The 27,805-nt window shown below is 38.5% G+C and overlaps 3 protein-coding genes across 5 annotated transcripts; all 3 read left to right on the plus strand.

Annotated features, from left to right (window-relative positions):
* upf3a (UPF3A regulator of nonsense mediated mRNA decay) lies at positions 1-5,580 on the plus strand. 2 transcript variants are annotated; one of them, XM_017410376.2, is made up of 10 exons: positions 1-184; positions 1,144-1,250; positions 1,345-1,451; positions 1,674-1,772; positions 1,954-2,064; positions 2,204-2,259; positions 2,354-2,512; positions 2,624-2,757; positions 3,256-3,559; positions 4,613-5,580. In XM_017410376.2, exons 1-10 carry the CDS (start codon positions 44-46, stop codon positions 4,799-4,801), a joined length of 1,407 nt encoding a protein of 468 aa, XP_017265865.1. In that variant the 5' UTR covers positions 1-43; the 3' UTR covers positions 4,802-5,580. The 2 variants fall into 2 exon arrangements, with proteins under 2 accessions (XP_017265865.1, XP_017265866.1); XM_017410377.2 differs by having other exon boundaries at positions 3,256-3,547.
* Positions 5,581-6,509: 929 nt separating this feature from the next.
* Positions 6,510-10,769, plus strand: p2ry8 (P2Y receptor family member 8). The gene is given in 4 exon segments (XM_017410195.3): positions 6,510-6,605; positions 6,607-6,675; positions 7,842-8,155; positions 9,587-10,769. Coding segments are annotated over 4 exon segments (1,164 nt in total). The 5' UTR covers positions 6,510-6,524; the 3' UTR covers positions 10,287-10,769.
* A 477-nt stretch (positions 10,770-11,246) lies between these two features.
* asmtl (acetylserotonin O-methyltransferase-like) lies at positions 11,247-20,089 on the plus strand. Of its 2 annotated transcripts, none has more exons than XM_017410069.3 (15): positions 11,247-11,339; positions 11,887-12,002; positions 12,288-12,419; positions 12,506-12,553; positions 12,627-12,691; positions 12,790-12,854; positions 13,090-13,198; positions 13,530-13,809; positions 13,886-14,122; positions 15,503-15,665; positions 15,761-15,945; positions 16,044-16,167; positions 16,241-16,381; positions 16,499-16,621; positions 17,000-20,089. In XM_017410069.3, exons 2-15 carry the CDS (start codon positions 11,910-11,912, stop codon positions 17,233-17,235), a joined length of 2,001 nt encoding a protein of 666 aa, XP_017265558.1. In that variant the 5' UTR covers positions 11,247-11,339; positions 11,887-11,909; the 3' UTR covers positions 17,236-20,089. The 2 variants fall into 2 exon arrangements, with proteins under 2 accessions (XP_017265558.1, XP_024860411.2); XM_025004643.2 differs by lacking the exon at positions 11,247-11,339 and adding an exon at positions 11,567-11,588.
* The last annotated feature ends 7,716 nt before the right edge of the window (positions 20,090-27,805 follow it).

Below are 27,805 nucleotides of genomic sequence, written 5' to 3' on the forward strand. Positions count from 1 at the left end.
CGCAGCAACTAAACAAGCAGCGAGTGGAGGGAGATGGGGAGAAATGAGGTCTGAAAAGGACCAGATGACCGCGGGGAAGGAGAAATGTCTCGTCGAGATACAATTCAGGGACATCCCAAGAGAGCAGGAAAACCTTCCTGGCAACACCAAGCAGAAAGAAGAGAAGAAAGAAATATTTACGAAGGTTAGTAACCGGAGCTGCTGTGGCTTTGTTTACGCCGAGTGGGAAACAAACATGGAGACGCGGAGACATTTCAGCACCGCGGACAGCGGCAGGAGGGAGCCTAGGATTTTAACAAGGATTTCCTGAGCTGTCGGAACATTACAGTCTCTTGTTAATTTATATTTCATGTTACCTCTGAAATGTTTTGGGCTTTACAGCGTTTCAATGCATAGCTCACAATATCAAGCTAGCAATAACAGGTGATGTTGAAGAAATGCAGGAAACACTGACTGTAGAGGGTTTGCATCATAAAAATATTCAGTATGCTAGAGCTGTTATATGTCAATAATGGGCCTCCATATTTATCTATCTATCTGTCTGTCTATCTATCTATCTATCTATCTATCTATCTATCTATCTATCTATCTATCTATCTATCTATCTATCTATCTAGTTGAATTATTAAGATACAAAACATCACATCACTGCATCATTCTATCAAGCACGTCTTCAACCCATTCAACTTTTAAAACATCCAGGATAGTGACCCTCTAGGACCACGATTTGACATTACTGGTTTAGAGGAACAGGAAATAAAAACATTTCTTTAAACAAAATAAAGTTAGGTTGTAAAAATGCTAAAAAATATATATGTAAAAGAAGCTACAATTGAAGCAAGAAAGAACAAATTATTTTATTTTTAAATAGGCTAATTTGTGTTGACCTCTACTCTGTCACTGACATTTCATTTAAATTTTTCAACCTTGATACAAACTGAATGAATAGTAACCCTGACAGCTCCTCTCAGACACACCAGAACAACAGAAAACCTTCTATTGCAAAGAGATTTTATCAGTTTGTGTTTGAGGAGATTCTGGAAACAAAAACTCCAGATTAAAAAAATAATAACAAAAAAAAAAAACGTAACTGCCTACACTTCTTGTTGAACATGAAATAAATACCTGTATGATTTCTTACAGGTGGTGATTCGGAGGCTCCCACCTAACCTGTCGAAGGACCAGCTAGAAGAACAACTGAGTCCACTTCCCTCTTATGATTACTTTGAGTTCTTTCCAGCAGATCCAAGGTATTACACGTCTTATGATTATAAGTCACAAAACCCTGCTGTTTTTATTTATGTTTATGACTCTTTTTTTCCCTGTTTCTGTCCATCTTCACAGTCTCTATCCCCACCTGTTCTCTAGAGCTTATATCAATTTCAAAAACACAGATGATATCCTGCTGTTCAGGGACCGATTTGATGGCTATGTGTTCATTGACAACAAGGGTATTTGAATTTTCTTCAAACTCATTTTGACTTTGTTGACAGTGCTGGTCAGTAATATTGACACTCAGTACAGCTATATGAAACACAAACAGGAGCATGTTTGTTTTGCAGCTACAGGTTGAACTTTATAGACCAAGAGGTGGCTTTAGAGCTTTTTGTTGCTATTGTTACTATTTGTTCGCAGGTCTGTTAGAGCTGTCTTGTATTATAATATTTACTCAGGCCAAGAATATCCTGCTGTGGTAGAGTTTGCCCCCTTTCAGAAGATTTCAAAGAAGAAGCTGAAGAAGAAAGATGCCAAAGCTGGAAGCATTGAAGAAGGTACTAATGTACAAAACATACAGATAGATTGGAGTCAGTTTAGAAGCCAGTGATACTGTGTGGAAAATATTTTACTCCCTCCTGGATTTAAGATGTTCAGAGAATTAGTATGTCAACTTAGCTTATTTTAAACTTGTCAATATAATTTATACCTTCTTTTTTGTCTGTGAAACTCAATCAGACCCAGAATATAAGCGATTCTTGGAGAACTACTCCTGTGATGAGGAAAAGTCTATGGCCAACCCCGAAACGTTGCTGGGCGAGATCGAGGCCAAGACCAGAGAGCTCATAGGTACACCGTCACATGTAGATTATTTACTGAGCAGTTGTTACAGTTAATAACATTTTTACACTCACATGCCTTCAAGTGAAAGTGACTTCACCAAAATGCCAAGATGTTTTTGTTCCTTCTGTTTGTTTTTTGTTTTTAGCCAAACGGACAACACCTTTGCTGGAATACATCAAAAATAAGAAAATTGAAAAACAGGTCAGAAATCAGCTATTTTGGGGGTTGGAATATTGATGTATAACACACTTTTAAAAGGGGAAATACCCTATTCATTGTGTCAAACATTTACCAGAGGATAAGAGAGGAGAAGAGAGAGGAGAGGCGAAGAAGAGAGCTTGAAAAGAAAAGGCAGCGGGAGGAGGAGAAACGAAAGCGCAGAGAGGAAGAGAGACGCAAGCGAAAAGAAGCCGAAAAGCAGAAGAAACTGTCAGATAAAGACATTCAAATTAAGGTAATGCCTCATCTCTATAAAGGTGCTCAGTACCAACATGTTTATTCTTTATATTTGAATGATGCAGCAGCCCAACGATGGATACGTCTTCTGTCTTAATTCCATACTTAGCTTCTGAAGAAGAGTGACAAAGATGATGATGTTGATTCGGACCGAATGAAGGACAAAAGTGATTCAGGAGAACCAGACAGGGGCAAATGGGAGAAAGCTGGAGGACAAATAAAGTCAAAAGAACCCAAGGAGAAGTAAGAACTGCTAAATCACTAGATCTATCAACTCTGTAAGGTTTGATATTTGTTAAAATTTGACATTACAAACTATTAGATGTAGAAAAGTTTATTGTTATTTTTTTAACAGGCTTCATTTTTAGTTTCCCATTTTATATTTGAGTCTAAATAAACACCTACAACAAAATATCATCAATTAAAATAAAGTTTATTTAGTGTTTTTGGCCTTATAGACATTTACTGATTTTTAAAGTTTTCTAAATCAGTTTGTTGGATGATAGTGAAATAGTTCAACATCATTTTACGCATCCAAATTAGGGTTTTTTTGTACTGGTGTCTGAAAATGACTCATTCTTTGCTGACTTATTAAGATGCATCTAAAATTAAGGAAAAAACAATTTAAAAATAGTGGCAGGAATTCCCATTTTGCCAGTTATGTCTTTGTAAAAGTAATGGATCAGCTGCAAATTTTGATGTCTCTACAACACTACATGCTCTACTTTATGCAACCACCAGAGGCCAGCCTGAGAGCGACAAGGAGCAGCGAGAGCAGCAGCATGGGCGCAGACAGAGAGACAAAGACCACCGTGGAAAAGATGAAGAGAGGAAACGACAACGACACCACTACGAGTTCGACAAGTTCATGCGGCGGAAAGACGAGACCAAATGGGGGAAAGGCTACTGCCAGGACCGAGCCAAGAAAGAGGGGCATCATCACGGCTACTCGTACTGTCCTGACAGTGGAGACAAAATGGGAAAGGAGGACAGGGAAGAGCTGAGTAACAGGAAGGAACGCCTCCGAAACAAGGTGAGCGAGAAGGTGAGCATGACACTTAAGGAGAAAGATAAGGAATGATGTCTTTAAATATGCAACTGTGTTTCAGATACCAATTTAGTTGTGTTGCTAATAACGATATTGTGCCCACTTTCACAAATAACACTCATACATACCTATAAAGTACACACTTCCATCCTGGAGGATTGAGTGTGTAATTTAATCTTTGTTTTATGGGGCTTTGTTGGCATTTTGTTTGTATTTTCTTCAGCCTGTCTTAGTTTGAAAGTTTTTTTTTTCTACATATTGTACCTGTTTTCCATCCTCTGCTCTTCTGCTTCTGTAATTGTCTTCATTTAATTCATGGTATATATATATATTTTATTCAGTTGCTTGAACCCTCGTGTTGTCTGATTTGGTTTGTCAGTGTCTTGTATTTCAGGGATGATCCTTGAAGTCTTTCACTTTAACTTCTCCTGCACCCTGTGTCCTGCATTCAAGTCTTCATTCACTGCCACTTCCCGACAGAGGGATAATAGGAATGACTGTAAAAAAATAACAGTGAAATTAAATTGAAAGAATATTTATGTTGTTCAAGTTATTCAGTCATTTTTACCTTTTTTCCTATAATTTTGCTTGGTGTTTTTTTTTTAAGTTTTTTCTTCTACTGCTTGATTAATAGCCAAATTTGTGAGGAAACATTAATTATAGTGGTTTTAGCCTATACCCATTATAATATACACATTCTATGTGGATGTTCCATATATATCTATGTTGGCCAAATTATTTGTAGGCTAAAGTACTGGAGAGCTGACTTTTTCACTTACTCATCTGCATCTTGGGTTTTGAGCCAGAAGTTACATACAGGAAACAGATTTGACTGCAAACACCCTGCACTTCTATTGGGTACCATTTGCTCCCCCCCCCACCCCCCACCCTTATATATGTATAATACAGTTAGGGTGGGGTTTATAAATGCAGTCATGAGTGGAGAAACCACAACACCTGTGGATAATTAGAAAAACAAAACAACTATGACTTAAGCTTTAAAAATAATCTAAACTGTGTACTGTGTTTGTTTGTCCCATGTCCCTGCAGGACCGTCCAGCCATGCAGCTCTATCAGCCAGGAGCACGCAACAGGAAACGCATGAGTTCAGCAAGCAAAGGCTATGACTGCATCCCCGTGGGCCACTCTCCTGACTGCAGGACGGAGCACTGTTATGAGGTTGTCTCCATGACAACAGGACTGGAGAGGGGGTTTGAGAAAAGCAAAGATGAACAGTGAGTAGTCTAGAAAAAATGGGGAAGTAAGAACGTAAATAAATCCTTCGGCGTTTCAGGTCCAGCTGATAGTCACTGGTCTGACTGGGTTAACTGGTTTTTCACTTCCTTTTTAAATCATGGGACTGAAATTCTGAATAATCTCAATTGCTACCTGACAACTAACTATCTGTCTAAAGACAACTAGATGTAGTTTTGTTTGACACTTTCTGGTCGGGTGTGAATTTCAAGTGTGACTCTGGCGTCTGTTGGCAGTTAACTGATAAAACAGTGACCTTTCTGCATGACAACGTCTTTTAAAGCTTGTGTACAGTCCATCAAACCTGTTCCTTTTTTATCTTTTAGATTTTTATCACATATAAAAATAAAGTTAATATAAGTTGCAGAAAATTATGTGAAAAAAACTGTAAGGGAAAAATACATGTATTATTGTGTACAAATGACTAAAAATTGATTAAGAAGGAAGAGTTGTATGTCTTTTTTTTATCTTTTTGTGAGTCATGCTTTATACACAATGAATCATAATCTTGTAAAAGGCAATTAGAACTAATTTAAAAGATTTCAAAATTGACCCCAAGTGTTGATGTTAAGTGGCTCTTTGCATTCTTGTTCTATTTATTTTGTCAACTGATATGATATAAAAGTCGCAAATACACCAGTTTTGCAAAACCTCTGATATTTCTGCACATAACCCAACATTTATCTGTGGCATATTGCATTTTGTTTGTGAGTTTTACCCCACCCCCTGCTTTAGATTCTGAGAAATAAATTTGGTGAAACAGATTCAGCAGTGCGTCAGTCATTCAGATGTTGCCTGAGTGAGGCAAATTAACAGCCTTGAAAGCTCCAAAAGTGACAACTATGAGTCAGTTAATGGTGACTGAAGACAGGAGAATTGGTGGAGGTGAACATTGCTGCTTTATGAGTGATACTAAGAGGGGGAAAATGAATCAATTCACTATATCAAATTTTATTGTTTGTGAAAGAAGTATACAATGTTTGCATTCTGTTATGTTTTGGATTTGATCAGAAAAGAACACAGTCTGTTGTACTTTCACCCAGATAAAGCAGAAATAACATGACCGACAGGAAGCCAGCAGCTTTGGAGCACACTCGCTGTGTGATTCCTGTGAACAAAAGAAACACTTGCATTTTCACTTCATTTCGAAAGATTGTCTTCTTAAAGCATGTTTATTTTTAGGTTTGTTTTTTGAAGTGTGTGCTGTAGAAAACAGTGGCTAAACATGACACATGGTCGCTCTCTCTAACTGTATCTCAGCATTTATCTTTTATTTCTGAATGCAAGTCATAGTTACTTACTTGTTACTGACAATTTGTTAAGACTTTATCTTTTAATCATATTATTTATGTTTCTAGAAGTGAGACAAAGTGAAAGTAACACTCTATGACATACTGGGATTTCCCAAAAGCTTTGATTTTTTTTTTACTTTTCCATCATGGTTTATTGTAATCGCTCGTTGGCATTCAGGTTTTTTCTGTACATGTTCAAAAAAACTATACAGCGAGATTGTTATCACTGATAAAAAAGATGTACCATATGGGGGAGAAATATGACGTGAGGTAACATGAGTGAACTCTATACACACAATACTATGTGTATGTGTGTGTCAGAAAGGGGTGGGTGTCTCAGATATGGACCTGCCCTAACAGTCATTTCTAGGACTAAATCGAACATGTGGCCTTTACTACTGTTGGTAGGATGAAGGATGTCACATGGTCCATTTCCTCTCTCTGGCACTGTAACGAGCTCAAACCCCATTTCCTTACCAGCCTTCCTCAATCATAACTGACATCTGTACCTCCATCTACAACCGACACACACACCTTCCCACCTCTGCTGCCTCTGCGCGCGCGATGGTAAGTTTTCACTGAAATTTTACAATCTGTTCAGCTATAAAGGTTGTTTATGACTTCTAGTACTGATAGTGCTCAAGTGGTACCATTTATTAGTTGGACAGTCCTTTGTGTTTTTTAAGTATTTTGGGGGATATTTATCGTGGTTTTAGATATAGCTTAGTTTACCAGTAAGTGCAATTTTTTTGTTTTGTTTTCATATGCGCTCATTGACAGATATGAGACAATAAGTCGAAACAGAAGACAAACTGTAAACATATGCTGCTATGTTTGATAATATTTTTGACACAAAAACATAAACATGAAACCATAGTAGTTTGGATCATCCAACTTTCTTAGATTCAAAATGAGGCAGTGCGCGTAAAATTTGCGAAAGTATAGATGTGACATCCCCGTCCATATGTATCATAAAGACGCTGTATTTTGACACAATAATAATACAACACAAGCTTAATGCAAAAGAAAAAAAAAAGTTGAAAAACATGTTTTTTTACTTGTTTCCTGTGTGGTAATCAATTGTAGTAACATGGTAATTCCGATTGCTTCACAATTCGTGAAGGTTAGAATGACTTATGGTTGCGTTTCTGGATCGGTTTGGTTTTGAGTTATTTTCTCCAAATCACTGCCGACCACATGCGAGACAAACTGATTGTTTGGATTAGCCCTGGCGTGATGTCATGGGTTTTAGGACATTAGTAAGACATTATAACTATACCTGGTAAACTCACAGTTTTAGAGTTGTTTGATCAACAGCTGCACATGTGGCTCTGCCCCCCATTATTGCATCTGCACATTGAGTACCCAGCATGAGAATACTTCACCACAAATCATGCATGTCGTTTTCCTGTGTGAAAACTCCACCCAAAACAAACCTTTTTTTTACATGAGAAGAACGGCGCAGGTGGATTTAATTCTCAGACAAGTGCAGTGCCAGTTTCACACCTTTAGATCAAAATTTACAGATTGCAGCTTCTGCATTTTTTTTCTTTTTTCTCTTGTGGCTTTTAATGTCGTGTTTTTCTGCTGCATTTTTCAGACATTACAAAACAGTTAGGCAACATCCTTTAAAGGATGTGAAAGTCAGTGCTTTGTTTATGACTGAATGTTGTTGAAAAAATAAACTGTCATTCATCAGTTGGAGAAAACACGTGTTGAATTTTGTCATACAGGTGATGAGGGACCATCCAGTCATGACGGGGAACTCCAGCAGGACCCAGCTCGATAATGCCACCTTATTGCTGTTTCAGGATGTGCCCACCAGTGTTGGAATTTCTGTTATTTACATGTTTGTCACAATCATCAACCTGGTGGGAAACGGCTTGTCAATATGGCTACTCCTCTTTCGTACGTCCCCCAAGACTCCCTCCATCATATTCATGATTAACCTCACCCTCACCGACTTGGCTCTCGGCACCGCTCTGCCCTTTCAGATCTCCTACCAACTCCACGGATACAACTGGACTCTGGGATCCAAGACGTGCAGGTAGTTATTATAAATAGAGCGAGTCAAAGGGTCATAAAGTAACAAAATTTCAGCTGCAGTGAAAGCCCACTCCAAACATGACATCAGTTTAATCTGCACTAAACTTGGATGAAACAAAAACAGCAAATTAAGAAAGAAATGACTGCTGGATCATACTATGAACACTGATTTTAGTTTTATTAGTTCACTGTTAACCTTACAAAGGCAACATGGACCACAGAATTGAAGTATTTGACTTTTACTGGCCAATCAAATCTTAACTGATTGTATTTTTGTACAAATATAATCAACAATATGATTCGTTTCTTGGCTTTAGATTGAAACATAATGGCTGTTTCCTTTATCTACATGAGTGGTTCCCAAACCTTTTATACCGAGTACCATTTTACAGTTTTAAGCTTCAAAAAGATCAGTTATCTGGCATAAACAAATTGACTAGTCTACTAGAACACCTAATCATAATCCTAAAACCAAACCCACTTCTTTATCCTAGACACTCTGAAGCCTTACTGATCATGTCTAGGCCTTCTGTGAGTGAGGCGTGAATGGCCAAAACACCCAATAAACCTGAGGTCTACACCTAAGTATGTGTCCTGAAATTTTAACACCAAACCTAATGAGGCTTTGATAACTAAACAAACTTAATCATTTCACCAATCTTCACATTTTAACTCCTGAGCTAAACAAAAGAGATAAAATCTTTATTGACATGTGCCAGCATGTGCTTTGCCTCTGCTCTCCCAATCTGAACAGATTCAGTCAATGAAGAGGGATAAGAAAAATACACCTAACCCTTGATTGAAGAGTGCAGTTTAAGATGTGATGGTTTTATGCATATATAGTTTAAAACAGCCCCTCATACACTGCGGTCTTCTTCTGCCCCACATCAACTCAATACAAATTTGAGATGACTTGAGTCAAATGTCCTCACTGCTTTGCACCTTTTGTGGATAGCATGTCTCATAGAGACCTCATTAGGGTTGCATGAGTAGCCACAAGCCCACTTTCACTGTTCTGATTTCCACGCTCAGAATATTTTTTTTATTGCAGTTTAGTTTTGAGTAGTTTTCATTTAGAACTAAGAATATTATTTGCTTGAACCACTTATTTTAACCTTTGTGATTTTGGCTTTAGATCACAGTTCAACTTACAGTGGTTAATTAGCTCATTATTTAACCCATAAATGTTTAATATAATTATTTTTGAAGGATCACTTGGATGGATCCTAAGTACAACCAGGTCTACTTGTATCACAGTTTGAGAACCAAGAGTTTACGTCACGATGCCAAGCGAACTGATCTCTGAAAGTAATCTCAAAGATTTTAAATTTAGTTAAGTCTACTTACTTTTTCCAAAATGTCAAGCTTTTCCCAGACTTTGCTTTAACCATTAATTAAATAGAGCTCGTCTCTTGTGTATATCCTCCTACAGCTTCCTGACGCTGGTTTTCTACACCAACATGTATTGTTCCATCCTGACCATGATGGCCATTGGGATCGACCGCTACCTGGGCATCGTCAAGCCCATGGCGTTCAGAAAGAACCGACGGAGGAAGTTTGTCGCAGTTATCAGCTGCATCCTGATGTGGAGTTTGGTCCTGGGCATTTTGTACCCACTGATGACCACTGACTTGACCTATGACATTCCTGAACTTGGCATCACCACATGCTTTGACGTGTTGAAGAAAAACATGCTCCCGTCCGTGACAGCCTGGGCAGCCTTCCTTTTCAGTCTTGTGTTTGTTCTGTTCCTCTTTCCCTTCTGTGTCACAGTATTCTGCTATGTCAGTGTCATACGCAAGCTGGCCAGTGATTCCAAGACAACTCAGAAGAGGAGGGCGATACGTCTGGCTGTTGTTGTTCTTTTGGTTTTTGTGGTCTGCTTTGCTCCCAACAACATCCTCTTGCTGCTTCACAGTGTGCTGAGACTCTTCTATGACAAGTCTTTGTACATGGCTTACAAACTGTCTCTTTGTTTCAGCTGCGTGAATAGCTGTCTGGATCCTTTTATTTACTACTTTGCTTGTAAAGATTTCCGACTGAAGTTGAGACAGATAATGAATCTGCAGAGCATAAGTAGTGCAGACTCAATGAAGATGGAAAACAAAGAGACTTTGTATTCTGGTCAGTGAGATTTCAAAACTTCCTGTTACCTTTTGATACTACAACAAAAAAAAGACAAAAAAAAAGGAAAAAGAAGGAAGCATCTGTTAGAGACAGCAGTTTTGCTGAGTTCTTACAACATTTCACTTCGTTAATATTTCAAAATCATTTGGATGACTCTTCATTTCGGTTAAAAAAACAGATAAACAGCAGGTTTGCCATCTAAAGTTTATTCTTTCATTTGCTTTTTAAGATAAACACAATTTCTTACATGTCATTAACACACACCACAAAAGTTAGATTTCATGAAACATTTAGAAAGACTGTCAGTGAATTAATGTAAATAAAATGTGCTATATGAGCTAAATATACTCACACAAAGCAGTTTTTTTCTAACAAGTTGTTTTTTATTACTTGTGTATACATGTTTGTAAAAATGTCTGTGTTCTGTAAGTTGTGATATATGTGTTTACTGTTGAACATTTTGTCATAATTAAAGCTTTTTTGGATATGTTTATTTGTGTTTTCTCATGTTTTGCTAAGACGACAATGTATTATTATTATTATTATTAATAGTAGTACCAATGGAAGTGGGCCGGGTTTCGATTGTTGATTGATTTATAAGGCTTTATTTTGAACATGTTTAAGTAACAGAACAAATAATCCAACATGTTTATCTTCTTCTTTTTTCAATTGTCCCCTTTTCAGGGGTTTACTATAGCGAGTCATCCTCCTCCATCTAACTCTGTCCAAAACAAAATAATTTAAAAAGTACTGTCAGTACATGAAGTACAAAAGGGACCAGGCAGAAGAATAGGCTTATCTGTCTTTCTCTACCATTTAGAAACTAAAAACTGTTCATTTACTTTTTGTTTGATCCTTTTTACAATGATTAGACTTCAAGGATTATACATATTTTAATTTATATACACATAAACATAAGATACACACGAGCAAGGGCAGCCTGAAAATTTATTGTGAGAGGCCTCTCAGAAGATCCGCCTACTTTGTGTGACGTCATCACGCCTGTGCCGTTACGTTCGTCGTCCTAGCAAACTGTCAGTGCTTCCTAGCTCGTGCAGGTAAGAGATACAAGTGCTCACTGTCAGTTTCTGTAGTTAAATGAAACAAATATATATTTATTTGTTTATTAAAAAAAAAAGATTTTTGTTTACTGTATCAAGTTGTTTCTTTAGGTCAGCTCGCCTGCCAGACGTTGCAGTAACGCGTCCTTACTTTTGTGCAGTTTAGGAACTTGTTTCAAAGCTAGCTGATGGTATTAGCTAGTGTTGCTAGTAGTAGCACACTTAGGCATGCAGAGCTATCATCATGTATGTACAAATTTATCTAAGTTTCTTTAATGTCTCTGTAGCACCTTATTGTACTAGAAGACAGGAGACATGTCTGCAAGTATAGTCGCTGACTGTGGTAGGAGGCTAATTGATGTCACACTTTCACTGATTGTTTGGATGATTGAAGTCAGCATTAATTGATAAGCTCAGTACTTTCAGAGCTACAAGAGTCTGACCTCTGTGAACAGCTGAACCCAACCAATTCCTTTTTTCCCCCTTCTGAGTTCCTGGCATAAATGAGGTCACATCTTTAATGTTTAACTCTGTTCACCTCCAGGTCAGGTAAACACGAAGGCCACCATGGTGCTGAACCCGGTCATTTCCAAACTTGTTGGTAAACTGGTGGTGCTGGCCAGTGCCTCTCCGAGACGACAGGAGATACTTCGAAATGCGGTATGTGTTTTTGTGATTGAGCTCGCAGATGTGCAGTTGGTCAAATGCAACACAAACATAATTTTTAGATTAAACAAGTAATATTGTATCTATGAGTTTACCTTCATTATTATCCTGGCACATAACCCGAATTTTGAAGTCAGAGGTGCTTACATTGTACTTTAAGAACACTGGTTTGGTTTGACTGATTAACGCTCATGTTAATCCAAAATGTAACAATGTTAGTCTAAATAAAAAAATTGTAAGAAGTATTTAATTTATAACCTGTGGTCTTTTTCATGTCAGGGTTTGCGTTTTGAGGTGGTGCCATCTTGGTTTAAAGAAACCCTCAGCAAGGAACTTTTCAAAGCGCCTTATGAGTATGCCGTCGAGACAGCCAGGCAGAAAGCGCTGGAGGTGGCCCGCAGGATGCCCTTTGTGAGTATGACTACTTTTGTATATAACAAATGGAAAGATGAAGCTAAGTGATGACCATTAATGTGTTCTGACCTGATTTGCTGTAGAAACATCTGAAAACTCCAGACATGGTAATCGGAGCAGACACAATTGTGGTAAGTTAAAGAAAGCGTGACAGAATTTGCTCACTGCCTGCTATCAAGATCTCATTGGTTTTAATTTTCTCAGACGGTAGATGGAATGATTCTGGAGAAGCCGGTGGACAAACATGACGCTTACAGGATGCTGTCAAGGTAAGTATTTACCATATTTTCTGATCTAATATTAGAATTAAGAGACTTAGAAGAATATTCTTACGTTCTTCTTCACTGTCTTTACTCTTCTCTTTCAGCCTGAGTGGTAAAGAGCACAGCGTCTTCACCGGCGTCGCTATTGTCCTCTGCCACGAGAAAGAGAGTAAGCTGCAACTCTGTGACAGTTTGACTCAGTTCCTTCACTTTCTGGTGAAACTGATAAAGTCAGTAAAAGTGAAAAGGCATTTTTAGGATGTCTTACAAAAATAAAAGCTCAAAGTAATGTCAGTTTTATGTTAGTTTCTTAAATGTGTGCGACGAGCGTTTCGTGGTCAAATTTCGTGCTCTCATCAGAAAACACATTTAGTTCTTAAACTTCCCTGACCCCCTTCTCGCAGACGAAGAAGTGGATTACCAGTTGATAGACTTTTATGAAGAAACGAAGGTGAAGTTTGCCGACCTCTCAGAAGATATGCTGTGGGAGTACATCAATAGTGGCGAACCCATGTGAGTAAGAGAAAATGTGAACTTTGAGATTCCATATGTAATAGCTATTGATTCCTTTTTACGCAGTAACTTGGACCGAGCACTCGATCGATGAAAACCATTTAACTGTGAACTCCATGAACCTGTTGCTTTTTGGACTTTGATGCCCAACGTTTGCCTTGTTCTATTTGGCATGGTTTGAGATAAATTTGAACTCCGGTCAGCATGAGTAATTTAAAGAATAAATTACAAATCCAACACTTTATTACTACGTCTGATGACCCTGCGTTCATGTGCTGCTGTGCAAGGAAAATGTGGTCAGATGAATTTGTTCTGTCTGTGTGTGTTTCAGGGACAAGGCTGGCGGCTACGGTATTCAGGCTCTCGGTGGCATGCTTGTGGAGTACGTCCACGGAGACTTCCTAAACGTTGTGGGTTTCCCTCTCAACCACTTCTGCAAAAAGCTTGACGTTATTTACAACCACCGTTTTTTGTTTTCCGACAAAACGAGCGAGTCTGTCCGCCTGATCCACAACTGCGTCCCCTCTGCACCAGAACTAACTCAGAAACCACCGAACGCCCGGGAAGACAAATCCAACCCCAGCAGCCCATCTGCCAGTCCAGCGCATAAGGTTGGTTCATTTGACTATTTGAGATGAATTTGTTAAGTTTTGTATCCGTTTAACCCAGAACCATCATCTCTTCCAGCTGAAAAGGAAAAACGGTAACAGCAAAGCGAGTGAGAGATCCTGGACGTTGGTCAACAGCTTGTCTAAAGGCACCGATGGAGAGACCAAACTTCATGACTCAGAAAACAAATCAACATCGATAATAAGCAGAGACGAGGGAATTAAGCTCAATGTGACAGCGGAGGAGGACAGTGAACCTAAAAAAGAAGACTTGCAGCGGATTTACGAACTTCTGGATGGATTCAAAGCCTCAAAGGTAGTTTGTGTTTCTGTAAGAAACTTTGAACAGTAAAACATTAGGTTTTAATTTTTTTTACTGAACCTTTAGTGAATAAGAGAGGAAAATGTGGTTGATTAATTTGAGCACACACTGTACAGCTGAAGACCTAAATGCTGCAGTCGTACATGAGTGTGAAAGAGAGGTGTCTCGGGGGATTTAAGTGGTGCACTTCTTCATATTTGGATGCGGTGCTTCCTGTTGTTTTTGTTTTATTTGTTTGTTTTTTTTAAAGGAAAGAAAGAAATTAAAGTTCTCATAGTAATTTGGCATCACAATTAGCATTCGGAATCAGAGGAATTCTTTCTTCATCCTGATTAACTGGTTCTCACACATTACGTGATATTTCCTAACATGTAATATAAGTTTTTTTTGTTTGTTTTTTGCATCAAATTAACTTATTTCTTTTCTCCAAACCTTCCTTTTGGTTATTGTTGGCACGGAGTTCAATATTAACCTTATTGTGTTTTCATAACATCATTGGCTCATGGAGATGTTACTGAAGAGATCAGTCTTTTCAGTATAAAGTGTCATTTACGGTTTTCTTTGGGCTTTGTTTTGTTTTTGTATGATTTTATCACCTTTGTAGTCGATTAGGGATCTTATGCTACCTTTCTGTCTTAAAGACATGCAGCTTATTTGGCTCTTTATAACTCGACTGTTTTGGTCTTAGTTACTTTCAGCAAACATTTTTTAAACATTATAATTTTTAAGTGGGTAAAGCATAAGTTAATGATTCTACGAGTTCTCTTACCTGCCACACACATTGTAGTGAACAAAAGTTGAAGTTCTTTGTGGAGATTTTTACTTCTATTATGTTTTACTGTTTTAAGTTAAAAAAAATAGAATTTTTACTGCTGGAGTTTTTGCTTTTTCACTCCATAACACAGAAAATTTGATAAATTCTCAAACTTTAGCAAGCAGTTTGAATGTGTAAATAGTAACCCTAAGGGTTCTTGTCCTTAATGGAGTGATGTTGGATTAAAAACAAATATGGAACTAGCTATTTCATTTAAGATTTAAGCTGCTAATTGTTGCCTCAATAGCATCGCTGACTGGTAAATCTTTTCAAAAAGTGTTTTTTCTTTGTTCATAAAAAGCAACATTTTCTCCACTATTGCTGTGATGATGTTCAGTTACCCCCTCTTGAGTGTGCTGGTGATCATGTTCCCAAAAGTAATACAACAAGACTGAGTTGAAATAAAACATTTTTCTCATTAAGGTTTTTTTTTGTTTTTTGTTTTAGAACTTAGCAGGCAGTTTCTACCAGCCCATATCACTTTTACATGACTAAAAATGTGCTTTTTAATCACTAAATCTTTTAAATCTTTCTTTTCTGCCTTTCCAAAAATGTCCCAGGCGCTCTTTACAGCGTCCAAGCTGGGTGTTTTCGACCTGCTACACAGTAAACCAGGGCTCGATGCGGAGCAGGTGGCCCAGGAGGTGAAAGCCTCTGTGAAGGGGGCCGAGTGTCTGCTGGAAGCCTGCGTGTCTCTGGGACTGTTGAGGACCAAGGAGAGAAGTTAGTCAACGCTCTGCTCAATTCGTAAACAGTACGCGTTTCATTTTAAAGTTTAGTTGAACTCCAAATATGTTCTGCCATCTTTTTGTCCCCAGCGTGTCCGAAGCCTGCATACGAGAACACAGATCTGGCCACGGGCTTCTTGCGCTCGGATGCTGGTTTTTCTCTGCACGGATACATTCAGCACTGCAACGACACACTGTGGCCTCTTTTCTCCCACCTGGAGAGCGCCGTGAAGGAGGGAACTAGTCAGCGTGAGAAGGTCAAGAAGTCGAAAGATGTACGTCGCGTGATCATTGTTGAGTTCAGCGTCCGATTTATGCTCTACAGAGAAGATCTTGGAAGAGATTGACAGATATCTTTGTCTCTGTTTTGAAGGATAACAGCCAAGAAGTCAAACTGAGATTCATGAACGCCATGCACAGCTCCGCTAAAGTCGCAGCTAAGGCCATAGCAACGGCCTTTGACCTCTCCAGCTATAAAACAGCCTGTGACCTCGGAGGTAAGAATGCTAAATATCACACTGTATTTTATCAAAAGTCATTCCTCTATATATTATCTTGTTGCTCTTCCAGGATGCACCGGTGCAATGGCCTACGAGTTTATTAAAGTCCATTCTGAGCTGTCGGTGACTGTGTTCGACCTGCCTGCCGTCGTGGAGCTGAGTGAATATTTCCATCCACAACACACAGACAACAGGGTGTCATTTAAAGCTGGTCAGTTCTCCTCGTTTATGTACTCCAAAACACTACTCTGGTTATTGCTCTTTAATAATTCAGTGTTATTAAACTGCCCACTCTGTGATCGTGATATGTTACATTTTTCTTGAACAGGAGACTTTTTTAAAGACGAGTTGCCCAAAGCAGACTTGTTTATCCTCGTGAGAATTCTTCATGACTTGACTGATGAAAAGCTGCACGTTCTGCTCAGTAAAATTGCAGCTGCAAGCACTCCAGGTAAAGATCCCGCACCTAAGATGGTTAAAATAAAAGCTAAAACGGAGCGATCCTTTAGTAAGCCTGTTGCTTCTGATATAAGGTTTATTTTTCCTTTTTGTGGAAATAATCAAATCTAAGAATGAGCCTGTTTGAGAACTGCTGCTAAGTATCAATGTGAGTGTTAAACTTATTTAAAAGTAAAAAAAAAGGTTTGTAAAACATAAAGCAGCTCCGCGCAAAAAGCTAAAAAAGTTCCCAACCAAGCCGAAACGCCTAATTGCTTACACAATGCTTTATTCTTCGCCTGAAGCAGTGTAATGTAAAGAGACGAGTGGGTGCAAAACAACAACTACTGATCTCTAAAGCTGTATGTTTGCATGTACTTTATGCTGCCAGGCTGCGGCCTCCTGCTGGGCGAGATCTTTCTGGAGGAAGACAGAAGCGGTCCGAGCTGCGGCCTGCTGCAGGCGCTCAGCATGAGCGAGGGGAAACAGCGGAGTGCAGCGGAGTACAGTCGGCTTTTGAAGAGGCACGGTTTCATCACAGCACATGTCAAGCACACAAACAGCCTCCTGGGTGCGATGCTTTGCGTAAAAGCAGGAACAACTACAGCCTCACCTGCACACAGCTGAATGTCTTGTCTTGTCTGTCAACCTTACCAATATGAAACACTAAATTCAAGTAGTTTTTTTTTTTTCTTTGAAGTTAAAATGGTCTTTATTCTATTTTAGGTTTAAATGTTTTTTTTGTCTAAAGAGACGAAATTAGGAAGTATTTTAGTTTGGGCAATTTTTTTGTTTTAGAACATAGTAGGAACCTTTTGATACCATCTAAAGACTGCTCAAGGAAACACCCTACTCTGTTTTATAGCCTCTGGCTACAGCGGTACATCCTCCAATGATGTTTTCCTGTCTTCAACATGTGACATCCTAATCATTCTTACCTTTTAAGGCTTTCATTCTTTGGTCTGTGCCTTTCACTTTTTCAAATTAATACATCTGTTACTGCAATATTTAAGACTGAAAACCCTGAAGTTTTATTGATCAGCACATCAGACACTGTCCTGAAACACACAAACCGAGGCCTGTCTGACAGAAAGTCAGCAGCTCAGGAGACGGTAGATGCACTGACAGCCACCTCGAGCGTCACTTTCAGTCAGTGAATGTTGGATGGTGTTGAAGGTACTGAAACAAACAAAAGAACACGATTCTAACAGAACCTCCACCCCCATCCTGGTGAGTGTGATCCTGCTCAGTGGGTGGATGACAGCTTCATCTTCATGAAACAGGAAATATACAAGTTCTTGTGCAAATTTAAACATCATGAAACCACTGACTTAAAAACAAGATTTACAGAACTTTAAATCCAGCCTTGCATATTTTAACAATAAACTATTACTGCAAGTGCCACCAAACGGTAGATGTAATGTGAAAATACATGACTAATCTTTAGAACAGTGTAATAATAAACTAATCAGGCGTTGCGTTATGACCACCTGCTGAGCTGAATAGGTCCCGCAGCAGAAGCTTTCACTAGTCAGAATCTACAAAACAAAAAAAGAAAAAAAACCAAACAAACCTGGTAGTGTCCTGATATGTCAGCTTCCTGGTTGGGAGCCATTTTTCGTGCGTTGGATTGTTAGGTGGAGTCTCTCTGTGTGGATTGGCCTTCGTCCCACAAACGCCATCAGAATTAGAGTCTTGGGAATCTTAACACCGCAGACTCTTGATCATGTCCTTTGAGTTGGTGAGTGTACTTTGCAGCACCAGCTCCTTCTTGTTAATGGGGAAGTGGTTTTGCCTCATTTGAGGGTGCAGTCCTTTCTTTGGTACGTGGCAAGTGTTGCAGTAATGTCTAAGGGAATGCCAGGTGCGGAGTTTCCTTGCAGAACATTATGTTGAAGCAGGACATGCAGTGCTGCTCTCTCTACCTGACGTTGGTCATGGTAGCACAGCTGTTCAGTGCATACTTCTAATCAAGCTTTCTGGGATTGTTTAGTACTGTGGCTGTGACTTATTCACACACTCATTCTTAAATGGATAGTTCAGCTCTTTTTAAACAGGATTCTGGGAAAAGGTTATGAACCATGAATACCTTCCCTGTTGCAGACGCTTTGTAAATGGCCTCACTTTAGAGAAATAGGTTAATTCTGACCAGACTGATAAGCTAACGGCTAGCCTGCATTTTTAAACAACTCCAAGTTAAAAAATTACATGTTAGTTCATACAAACACTCTCATAAACCTTTAAATCACCATCAGTTTCACATTACAGTGTTCTTAACGTGGACTTTTACGGTTGGGTATATATGGCAAGTTTAAATAGTGGCAGCAACAGCTAGCTGTAGCACTTCTGGCAGGAACATCCTGTGTTAAGTGAAAGTGACAACAGTGGTTTATTAGATTAGATTAGAGGTTTTTAAAAATGGCAGCAATCCATGTTGGTCTTTGCTCTGCCTGGACTAGCCGTTAGCTCATCAGTCTGGTCACATTAAACTTTATTTCTCTAAACCAAGGACATTCAAAGAGCTTTTTGCAACAGGAAAAATATCAACTGTTCATAACTTTCTCACAGAACCGTATTTGAAAAAGATCTGTTTTCCCTCAGGACTTGATGTTCAGAAAGACAAGAATCTTAAAATGCTCTTTTTTTTCTCTCTCTCTCCCAAGTTCGTTACAGCCTATAATATAGGTCTGTTTAAGCACATTTTTTGCTTTATCATCTTTTGTCTTCTGACGTTTATCTCTGAGGCAGCATCTTGACTGTGTCGTTCTTTTACCCTTGTTGCAGCAACACTTGATACTCTGGAAATGCGACCGTGTTTTCTGCTGACGTGCAGCGTGTTAAGTTCTTGCTATGTCATCAAATCTCCTCAAGATGGCATCAAAAACTTAGAAATTTCACACAGAAAAAGGGCAGAGAAACATTTAGACTTTTTTTTTTTTTTTCACCATTACCGTGTTACATATGAATGTAAAATGTCAAAACTATCAGAAATAGTGTTTATGCTGCCAGGTGTGCTCTGTATGCATTTGGTAGCATATTTTCCCAATGTGTAGAAGCAGAAGACATCCTTAATTCTTTACAGATAGACTTCTTGGGTTTCACATTTAAGGCCAAATAGCTGCAGGGAATGTGGGGAATATCGTTGGCTTTGATAAACAGAGGGTGTATATGATGACTCACTTTGGATCCCTCTCTTAAGTATTTTCCTAGGAGGGTATTAAGGGTGGTCAGTGTTATTCGTGGCTATTTTCTTGTCATTCTCTGTTTGGGCTCGGTGACATCAAACTGATTTCCACTACTCAGGTTGTATTTGTGTGAATGGGGAGAGACAGTCGAAGAGTTGGACTGAAGTTCAAACATGACACCGATGCAGATCACATGACATTTGTTTTATTGACAGTGCCAACTAGTTCTATCAAAAAAAAAAAAAATCAGATGCTTTCATTTTTTTTCTCTCTCTCTTGGCCACAACTTTGTGAAACCAAAGGCATGATTGAATAAATTCAGAAATTGTGTTGCTTCCCTAATGAGATCCCCTTTAAAGACATCTGGGTAAATGACCTCAAATGTTTGTGGGAAAATGTCAGGAGCGTGGAATACTGATGAGCGTCACGAATCAAAGTACTCCCTCAGACACACGATGAAGCACTTTCCAGAAGAAGGGATTTGCATATCTGTCCACTCTTGAGTGTCCCAGCTGCACTCGCTCACCCTCGAATGCCTCCATGCTTTTGTGTACAGCAAACACTCTTAAGCCGCACTTTCTAATGAAAACCATTCAAGTCAATCAAGTTTACCAGAGACCAAAGGCCAGCGTAATTTGGGAAAATTGCTGAAACTCCAAAGTAATCTTCTGTAATGTGATCTTGCGTATTGAACACTGGCTGTACTGTATGTGTCGGGTAAGAGCTCAGTCATTTTCTTCAAATGCAGTCTTGACAAGCAGCATGGATTTCCACCTGCAAGTAATCACCATTCTAGTGTTAAGTGCTTTGATATTAAAATGACTGATTTAAGACCATTTGCTGCTAGCAGATAGGGATTTAAAAGCACTTCCACATGTTGATAGCGGGGATAAGCTGCGTTTGTGAACTGGGCCGACTGCGTGTTGTGTTTACCGTTGCCAGTGAAAACACATTATGGTCATGCATCACTCTTCAGTATCTTAGTTCAGAAAGATGTAGTCAATGTTTGAAGCTTTAGCAAGGACCAAGTTTCATAATATTTATGACTGAATGCATTTAAACTCGAGTAGAATTTCATAAAACCTGAAAAGAAACCACTAGGGGGCAACATTGGTTAAAAAAAAACACATGCTTACTCCAGTGAGTGAAATTGTTTGTTCAGGCTTATCAGTTGTCAGAACAGACTATTTGACATTTGTGATATTTGCAAATAGCCGTCTTAAACTTTTTTAGCGTTATCTGTGCAGGAAAATAAACATTATCACTGTTTTCATATTGAAAATCTCTGTGATTTTTTTGGGGGGACGGATGTGCAGAATCCAAACGCTTGCATACAGAACAACAAACATCCTCTAATCAGTATGTTCTCCGAATCGCTTCGCAAAGCTGAACTCGCGCTCGGGCACCTGTTTCAAAGAGCGGGATTGTTTATCAAAGTCCTCCTCTGTCAACAAACAGAAGACGTGCGATGACGGCTGGCTCCTCTGCCCACATCTGATTTCAGCAAATGTGCAATTGTTCAAAGTGAGCTGTGCTTCATTGATTTGTTTCAAGGCAGAGAAAAAATAACCGGAGGGCTTCTACCAGTTTGAAATAACAATGGAGTCCTTCTTTGCTGTTTGGAGCTTGTTGGACTAACATCAGTGATACAATGAAGGGGTTTTTACTGTGGATTTGACTACTTGTGTGTGTAAAAGAGTACTTTTTGGTAAGAAAAGAGATTTAGTTTAGTATTTAGGAGATCATTTTATGGTCTGCGAACTGCAAAGGAATTCTGAAGTGTTATACAATTTGTGCTGCTTTTATTTTATTTTTGAGCTGTTGATTGTAATACTTTTTGCCATGATTGTTTCTTTAGCAATGAAATGAGTGGCGTAGCCTAGCATTTAGTGGCCTTTTTTCTTTTTCAGGTTCCACCGTTTACACTGCTCTGGTTACTTTTAAAAACGGATATTTTCTGCTGTGTTTGCACCTCCTGTCCACACAGATGGAGATTTTGGTGAGAAAAAAGTGACATTTTAAATAGGCATTCAAAAGGGACATTTTTTTTTTTTTTAAACTCAATTTATTTTGGATCCGTATGGACAGGAAATACAAAGGTTTTCAGAAACGGCAATGTAGCCGCCTTTTTTGCACAGGCTCGCCATCACTGTCGGCCCTAGAAACACAATCGAATATAGAGCTGCTTTTACCAGGCTTTCTGCGTCTGTCTCAGTTTATCCTGACGCTTCGTTATGCTCATCCTCACCACCAAACTCTGATTGTGTGCTGAAATGGTTAATAACCGAGAGAAAACTAGAACCAGTATTTAAAAAAAAGAAAGAAATTGACTAAAAATGTTCTATTTTCTGTATTTTGATAAATCATTAATTTGAACGTTCTCACTACTTGCTGTGGATATTTCAGTTTTTCTGTTGCAATGTGTGGATGGAGGAGAAAAAAAACAAAACAAATGGAGAAAAGCAAATATCAGCGTCAGTTTAAAGCTTATTTACCCCTTCCGATGACAACCATATCAACATGGAGGACTTTGTGTCGCGGTCAAATAAGAGAGGTTTCCTCCCCGTCCCGTCTCCACGTGAAGCACCGCTCAGTCATACAGTAGGGGGGAGAAGAGACTCCGAGCTGAAATGGTTGGTGACGGAGCTTTCATCAAACCCACTGAGGCCTCTTTGTTGTTATTTTGGGATTTCTCATAAGGGAAATGAGAACGAGCAGACTGCAGACTGGGTCCCAGCTTTCTACACACACACACACACACACACACACACACACCCCTACACACACAGACATAGGGAAGCATTTACAGACTAGTAGGCACCTGCATATACAATCAACTGATCAGTCAGCTTCACCACACTGTTGAAGAGTACAGCATATTTTTTCACAGTATAAATATCACTTTCTTATCATAGAAAACATCAACAAGGAATTGGAAAAAGACAAGTTGTAATAAAAGGACAAGCAGAAAACCAGCACAGACATGATCTTCAGGTCTTAATGGAGGCAATGATTATCCAGTTTGTAATGATCTTTGTAGGAATTAGTGTGTTAGTCCACATAGCAAGTGTGACTATATCACCAGTGCTGATACATAATTTAAAGCAAAATTTTTTGCCTCTTTCAGGAAGATGATCCTTAACTTGTCTGTCCAGCAGTATGGCTATGAAATAAAACTGACCTGCCTGCAGTCCAGACCCAAACCATTTCCTAACTAGCCAATATGTAGCAAATATAAAAAAACCTTTTTTACTTTCAAAATTATTATTTTATTAACCATGCCAGTCCTTTCCTGAGCTGAGTAAACAGGATTAGTCGGGTCAAAGGGTTACTTGATCTAACCTTTAATGTGAAAGTTATTTTTTTGTGGTTTAAGTTGTAAATATGTTATCCGTTATTTGATCGTTTTCTTCCTAATTTAGATTTGCCAATGATCGAGGTGTTGGTAAGCAGGGGTGGTTGGGAAAGGGAAATGTTTGTGGGAAATTTAAATGGTTCTTCTAACTGATGTGTTTACAATTTATAAAAATTGTATTACAAAAACATGTGACCAAAGGTTTTTAAAGTTCTCCAAAGGTTACAGAAAAAATAGCAAGATGGCATGATGATAAACATATCCCAACCAAACTAATTAAATATTTATGTTTATTGTATAAAATCTAAAATTTTAATGATTTACAAAAAATAGCATCTTATATTTTTCTTTAATTCACACAATTCAGCTTTTTAAAAGAGCGTATCCACATTGTTAAGACAGAAGACAGAATGTGAAATCCTGCCTTTTTGTTATCTGGTTAAATTCTGCCTTTAAAAATAATAAAATATGGTAAAAAAAGATCCAAAATATTCCTTTCCAGAACTACTCTCTAACATCTACGGTTGAAATTTCACACAGTGTGAATGAAAATGAAACGATTCAGACCTGCTTGATTTTCCGTTGAATCAGAAAGTGTGGTCATAACCCCTGACAATGTAATATGTAAAGCACATATTTAGCCTATAAGTGGTTTGTGGCAGTAAGATATTTATGAGGCTGGGAGAAGCAGTTGTTGTGTCTGTCGTGTTGTCTGTTATCACACGCTCGAGGTGCTCCTGCTGTGGTCTCTGACACCGATCACAGGCTGCTGCTGTTTAAAACAAGGCAGAAGATGCGTTCCTCCGACTGTGAGACGATGACCCTTGCTCCTCACCCCCTCCAGCAGCGCTTCACCCTCCAAACAATAACAGTCAATTCCCTCCACATCTGACAGAGCTGAAGAACAACTTATAAATTATATGCATCTCCTGCTGGTCCCATGGCAACCGCCTTGACTTTATTGTTGCGTTTCTTTGATCCCGCCAAGCTTTGATTCATTTCTCTTTCACCCTTTTAGCTAAACATATCATGTGAATTTGGAGCTTTGTTCCTGACAGGCCCCGTCTTACCTCGCTCTCTCCGCAGGCTCCTGACGCCTCCCAGAGGAGCCGCGGAGGAGGAGAGGAATTCCACTGGATTCAAAGACTTCGCCGGGGTTGCTTTTGACTCCTCCGTCTGCCTTTCCCCCGCTCCTCGTGTTGACCTGCTCCTCGTGAGCCCCCTGCCAAACCATCTTCCTGGCCCCGAGGGACCGGGACCGTATGTGCACTGGCGTACACATTAACCAGCGGGGCCAGCGGGGTTTCTGGCTCCTATTCAAGACCCTTTTAAGAGTATGTTCTTTGGCACGGTCCAGTTTTGATTCGGCATAGGAACTTTAGCTCGATTCAATTAGCACCTTCTCATCAGAGTTTATAAGCTTGTTGAGGGAGCTTTGGATACGCTGCCAAGTTTCTCGTAAAGATTTTTATTGAGAAACTCATTTCAGGCAGCTTGATGTGGTTTAAAAAAAAAAAACCAAAACCTCATCTTTAAAAGAGTGGGACGTTACAACGCGAGGACTTTCACCCAACGAGTTAGTAATGAAAAATGAAAAGGATGTGTTTGCTTTTTTGCTTTTTTTAGTTCCATCTGGTTTTAATCGTGGCAATATCCTAAACATGACCAGTTTCTTAAATCGGCGTGCCTCCCAGACGTTAGGCACTCATTATTCTGGTCAGGCGTCTATGACAGCAACACAAAGTAAACCTTTCCACCAATAAAATCCACCTAAAAGTCACTTATTATTCACTTAATAACCACGGTGTCCTCTCACTTAAAGCGAAAGTTCAGATCCTTTCAAGAGGGTCCTTCGGAAAGGCTATGAACACTTAGTATCTTACCTGTCGTAGATAGTTTTTTGAACAACCTCAGTTTGGAGAAATAGAGTTTAGCTTCCAAATAACCATACAGTTCAAAAATGAGGTTTCCAAAGCAGTACTCATATGAGCCGCTATGAAATGTTTGAGACCAGGGTCATTTTTTAACACATCAATCTAGTCATTATTAAAATCTGTTTCGCCAAAGTGAGGTTGTAAGGTAAGATGTTAATTATTTATAACCTTTCAGCACTTACATACTTCCAAATGACTAAATTTTATATAAAGACTGCAAGAGTTTGTTTATAGCTCTCGTTAATTTGTTTGTATATAATCCTAAAATGATGTTTAAATATTCATAATTATAGACGGTTGCTTCGTCAAGATGACTTTCATGTATTTCAGTGGTTTGAGCAACACGAGGTAAATACATTCTTTGAGATTTTCCTCCTGGTTTCATCCTGTCAACCAGTATCACTCAATATTTGCAACGTTCCGCTTGTAATTTAAAATAAAATTCAGATATATGTGCTGTTGGCTCCTGCGCAACAACGGGACTAAGTGCGTTCGAAGGAAAAGTCTGGGACTCGTTATGTCTGCCACAGTCAATTAGAAACAACAGTCAGAGTTAGAAAAGTAAGATGTAGGTGATGTAGGACGCTGCTACTCCAGCCTTCATTACTTTATTATCTTTTTGTTTGTGCGTGAGCTGGCAGAAGCCGCAGGAAACGACATGGCCCAAAGTGCTGAACTTACACCAGAAGAAGAGTGTTCATCATGGAGTTTGGACAGTCATAACGCAGATGTTTATGGGCTGCATGTTCCCAGGCACTTTCACAATTGAGCTGCACATTTATTATTGCGTATCAAGCTTTTAAATCCATGAAACACATCTTTTAAAAACAGCTTTGTATTATTATTATTATTATTATCATTTTACTTGCTTCGACTATAAGCAGTTAACAGTTTAACCTGCTGTGCGGCTTAAAAATGATCAATTTCTTCCTCTCATATCCCAGACAGGCTACAGGATATGTGGTGCTGATTTAATAAAAGCAAGATTTAAACAATTTTCTTTCATAAAATGTCACAAGGGAACCCTAGCAACATTAATATTTTAAAGTGAAATATTAAAAAAACTCATTTTGACTTGTCAAATCTAATTTTGTTTCAGTTTTCTTACATGTTTAATCATGACGCGGTCAGAGTGATCGTGTAAACCTCTGCACACATTACCACTTCTTAGCCTTAATTTACTTAGTTTAAAGATAACCTGTATGATTTTTGTATTAAGTTAACCACAGCCATACACATAAATTATAAATAACAAAGGTGGGCAGGTTTTTTTTCTACCTAAAGCTAACAAAAAATTTAGTCAAACTTGGGTCTAAAGTGGCATATTGCCTACATTAATGTGGGTATGGAGGGCCTTTAAACCCCAGAGCTTTTGTTCTACGTTCTCCTCAGCCCTATCATCAAATCACTTATCTAAAATTAAAGATATTCCCCTAAAAGCCAACAGGGATCATCTATCCTGCAGTGTCACTTTGGGATTTTTTTTTTTTAGAAGGACTCCCTTAAAACCGAGCAGTCACCCAGAATACGTCTGAGCAGAAGTTGTGACACTGATGAGGAGGAATTAAAAAATTGTAGCTTTAGTAAGTGCTGCAGCTTTACAAGATAGACATGCATTTTCTACAGTTATCTTCCTTTGCTTTTACAATTCAAACAATACTAAACGTGTTGGAGATTTATAATAATAAAAGTCAGTTTAAATTTTTTGTTTTAATCTACATTTTATGCAAACATTTTAATGAGAAGACTGTTAAAAGTACAAGAATTGTGTTTTTTTTTTTCTTCCACATCATCATATCTTAAGTACCTTAATGTGTTTCTTCCTCCAACGAGGTGCTTAGAAGTTCTCAAAACATTCAGTTTTTACAGCCCAGGTACTAACACAGCTCTGACTTTAAAAAGAAGAAACTCAATTATGAGTAAACAACTAAAGTTTGTTTAGGTAGTGGTTTAGCTACTAAAGCAAAGAATTAGACTAATCCATTTATTAGAGTATTATCACTGTAGAAGCAGTGTTCCTGTTGTAGCTGTTAATCCAGGGGTTAATCCATCTTAAACTTCTTTATGTTTAGTTTTAAGTTCAGAGACAATGCTGAAGCATCTTAAAAGGATTCATCAGAGCTGAAAGAAGAAGCAGTCGTAACACACAAATCACTTTTTTTCTTTGAACAGCCTTTGGACTGTTTCGCTCATCTTCCATTTTGTTTAATTTTAAATAGAAACTCAAAGGAAATAAAAACAAAACAAGACTGGTTGAGTTGTTAACATTTTCATAGAGATCCTAAATGTGACCTGGTCTTTAATATACATTTATATAATATATATGAGAGGAGAAAAAGACCAGAAGGCACTTTAACTGTTTGTCTTTTTTAAAGGCTTGTATTATTTATTGTATTTACTGTCAATGTCATTAAATATCTCTCTGAATGCGATGGAGTGAAGATGATGTAATTGACTGGATAGTAAAATGTATTTTCCCCTTTTTCCTCAGTGACACAAACTAAATCTAGTCTAATAATGTCACTGTTTTTATTCCTCTGCTTTTTATTGTGACATCATGCAATATAGAAAGTACTTAAGATGACAGAAATGGCTTCAGTGACGACTTCTACTGTTTATTGAAATAAAACTGATCAATATTGGCAAAAGACGTGAGAAATAATTTATCAAAAGTTGACTCTGAATCAGTCCCGCTCTGTCAGATGGAATGAAAAGTGAGGTGG

This window comes from Kryptolebias marmoratus, linkage group LG6, assembly GCF_001649575.2.
Source record: "Kryptolebias marmoratus isolate JLee-2015 linkage group LG6, ASM164957v2, whole genome shotgun sequence".
In the NCBI taxonomy this organism is placed as follows: domain Eukaryota; kingdom Metazoa; phylum Chordata; class Actinopteri; order Cyprinodontiformes; family Rivulidae; genus Kryptolebias; species Kryptolebias marmoratus.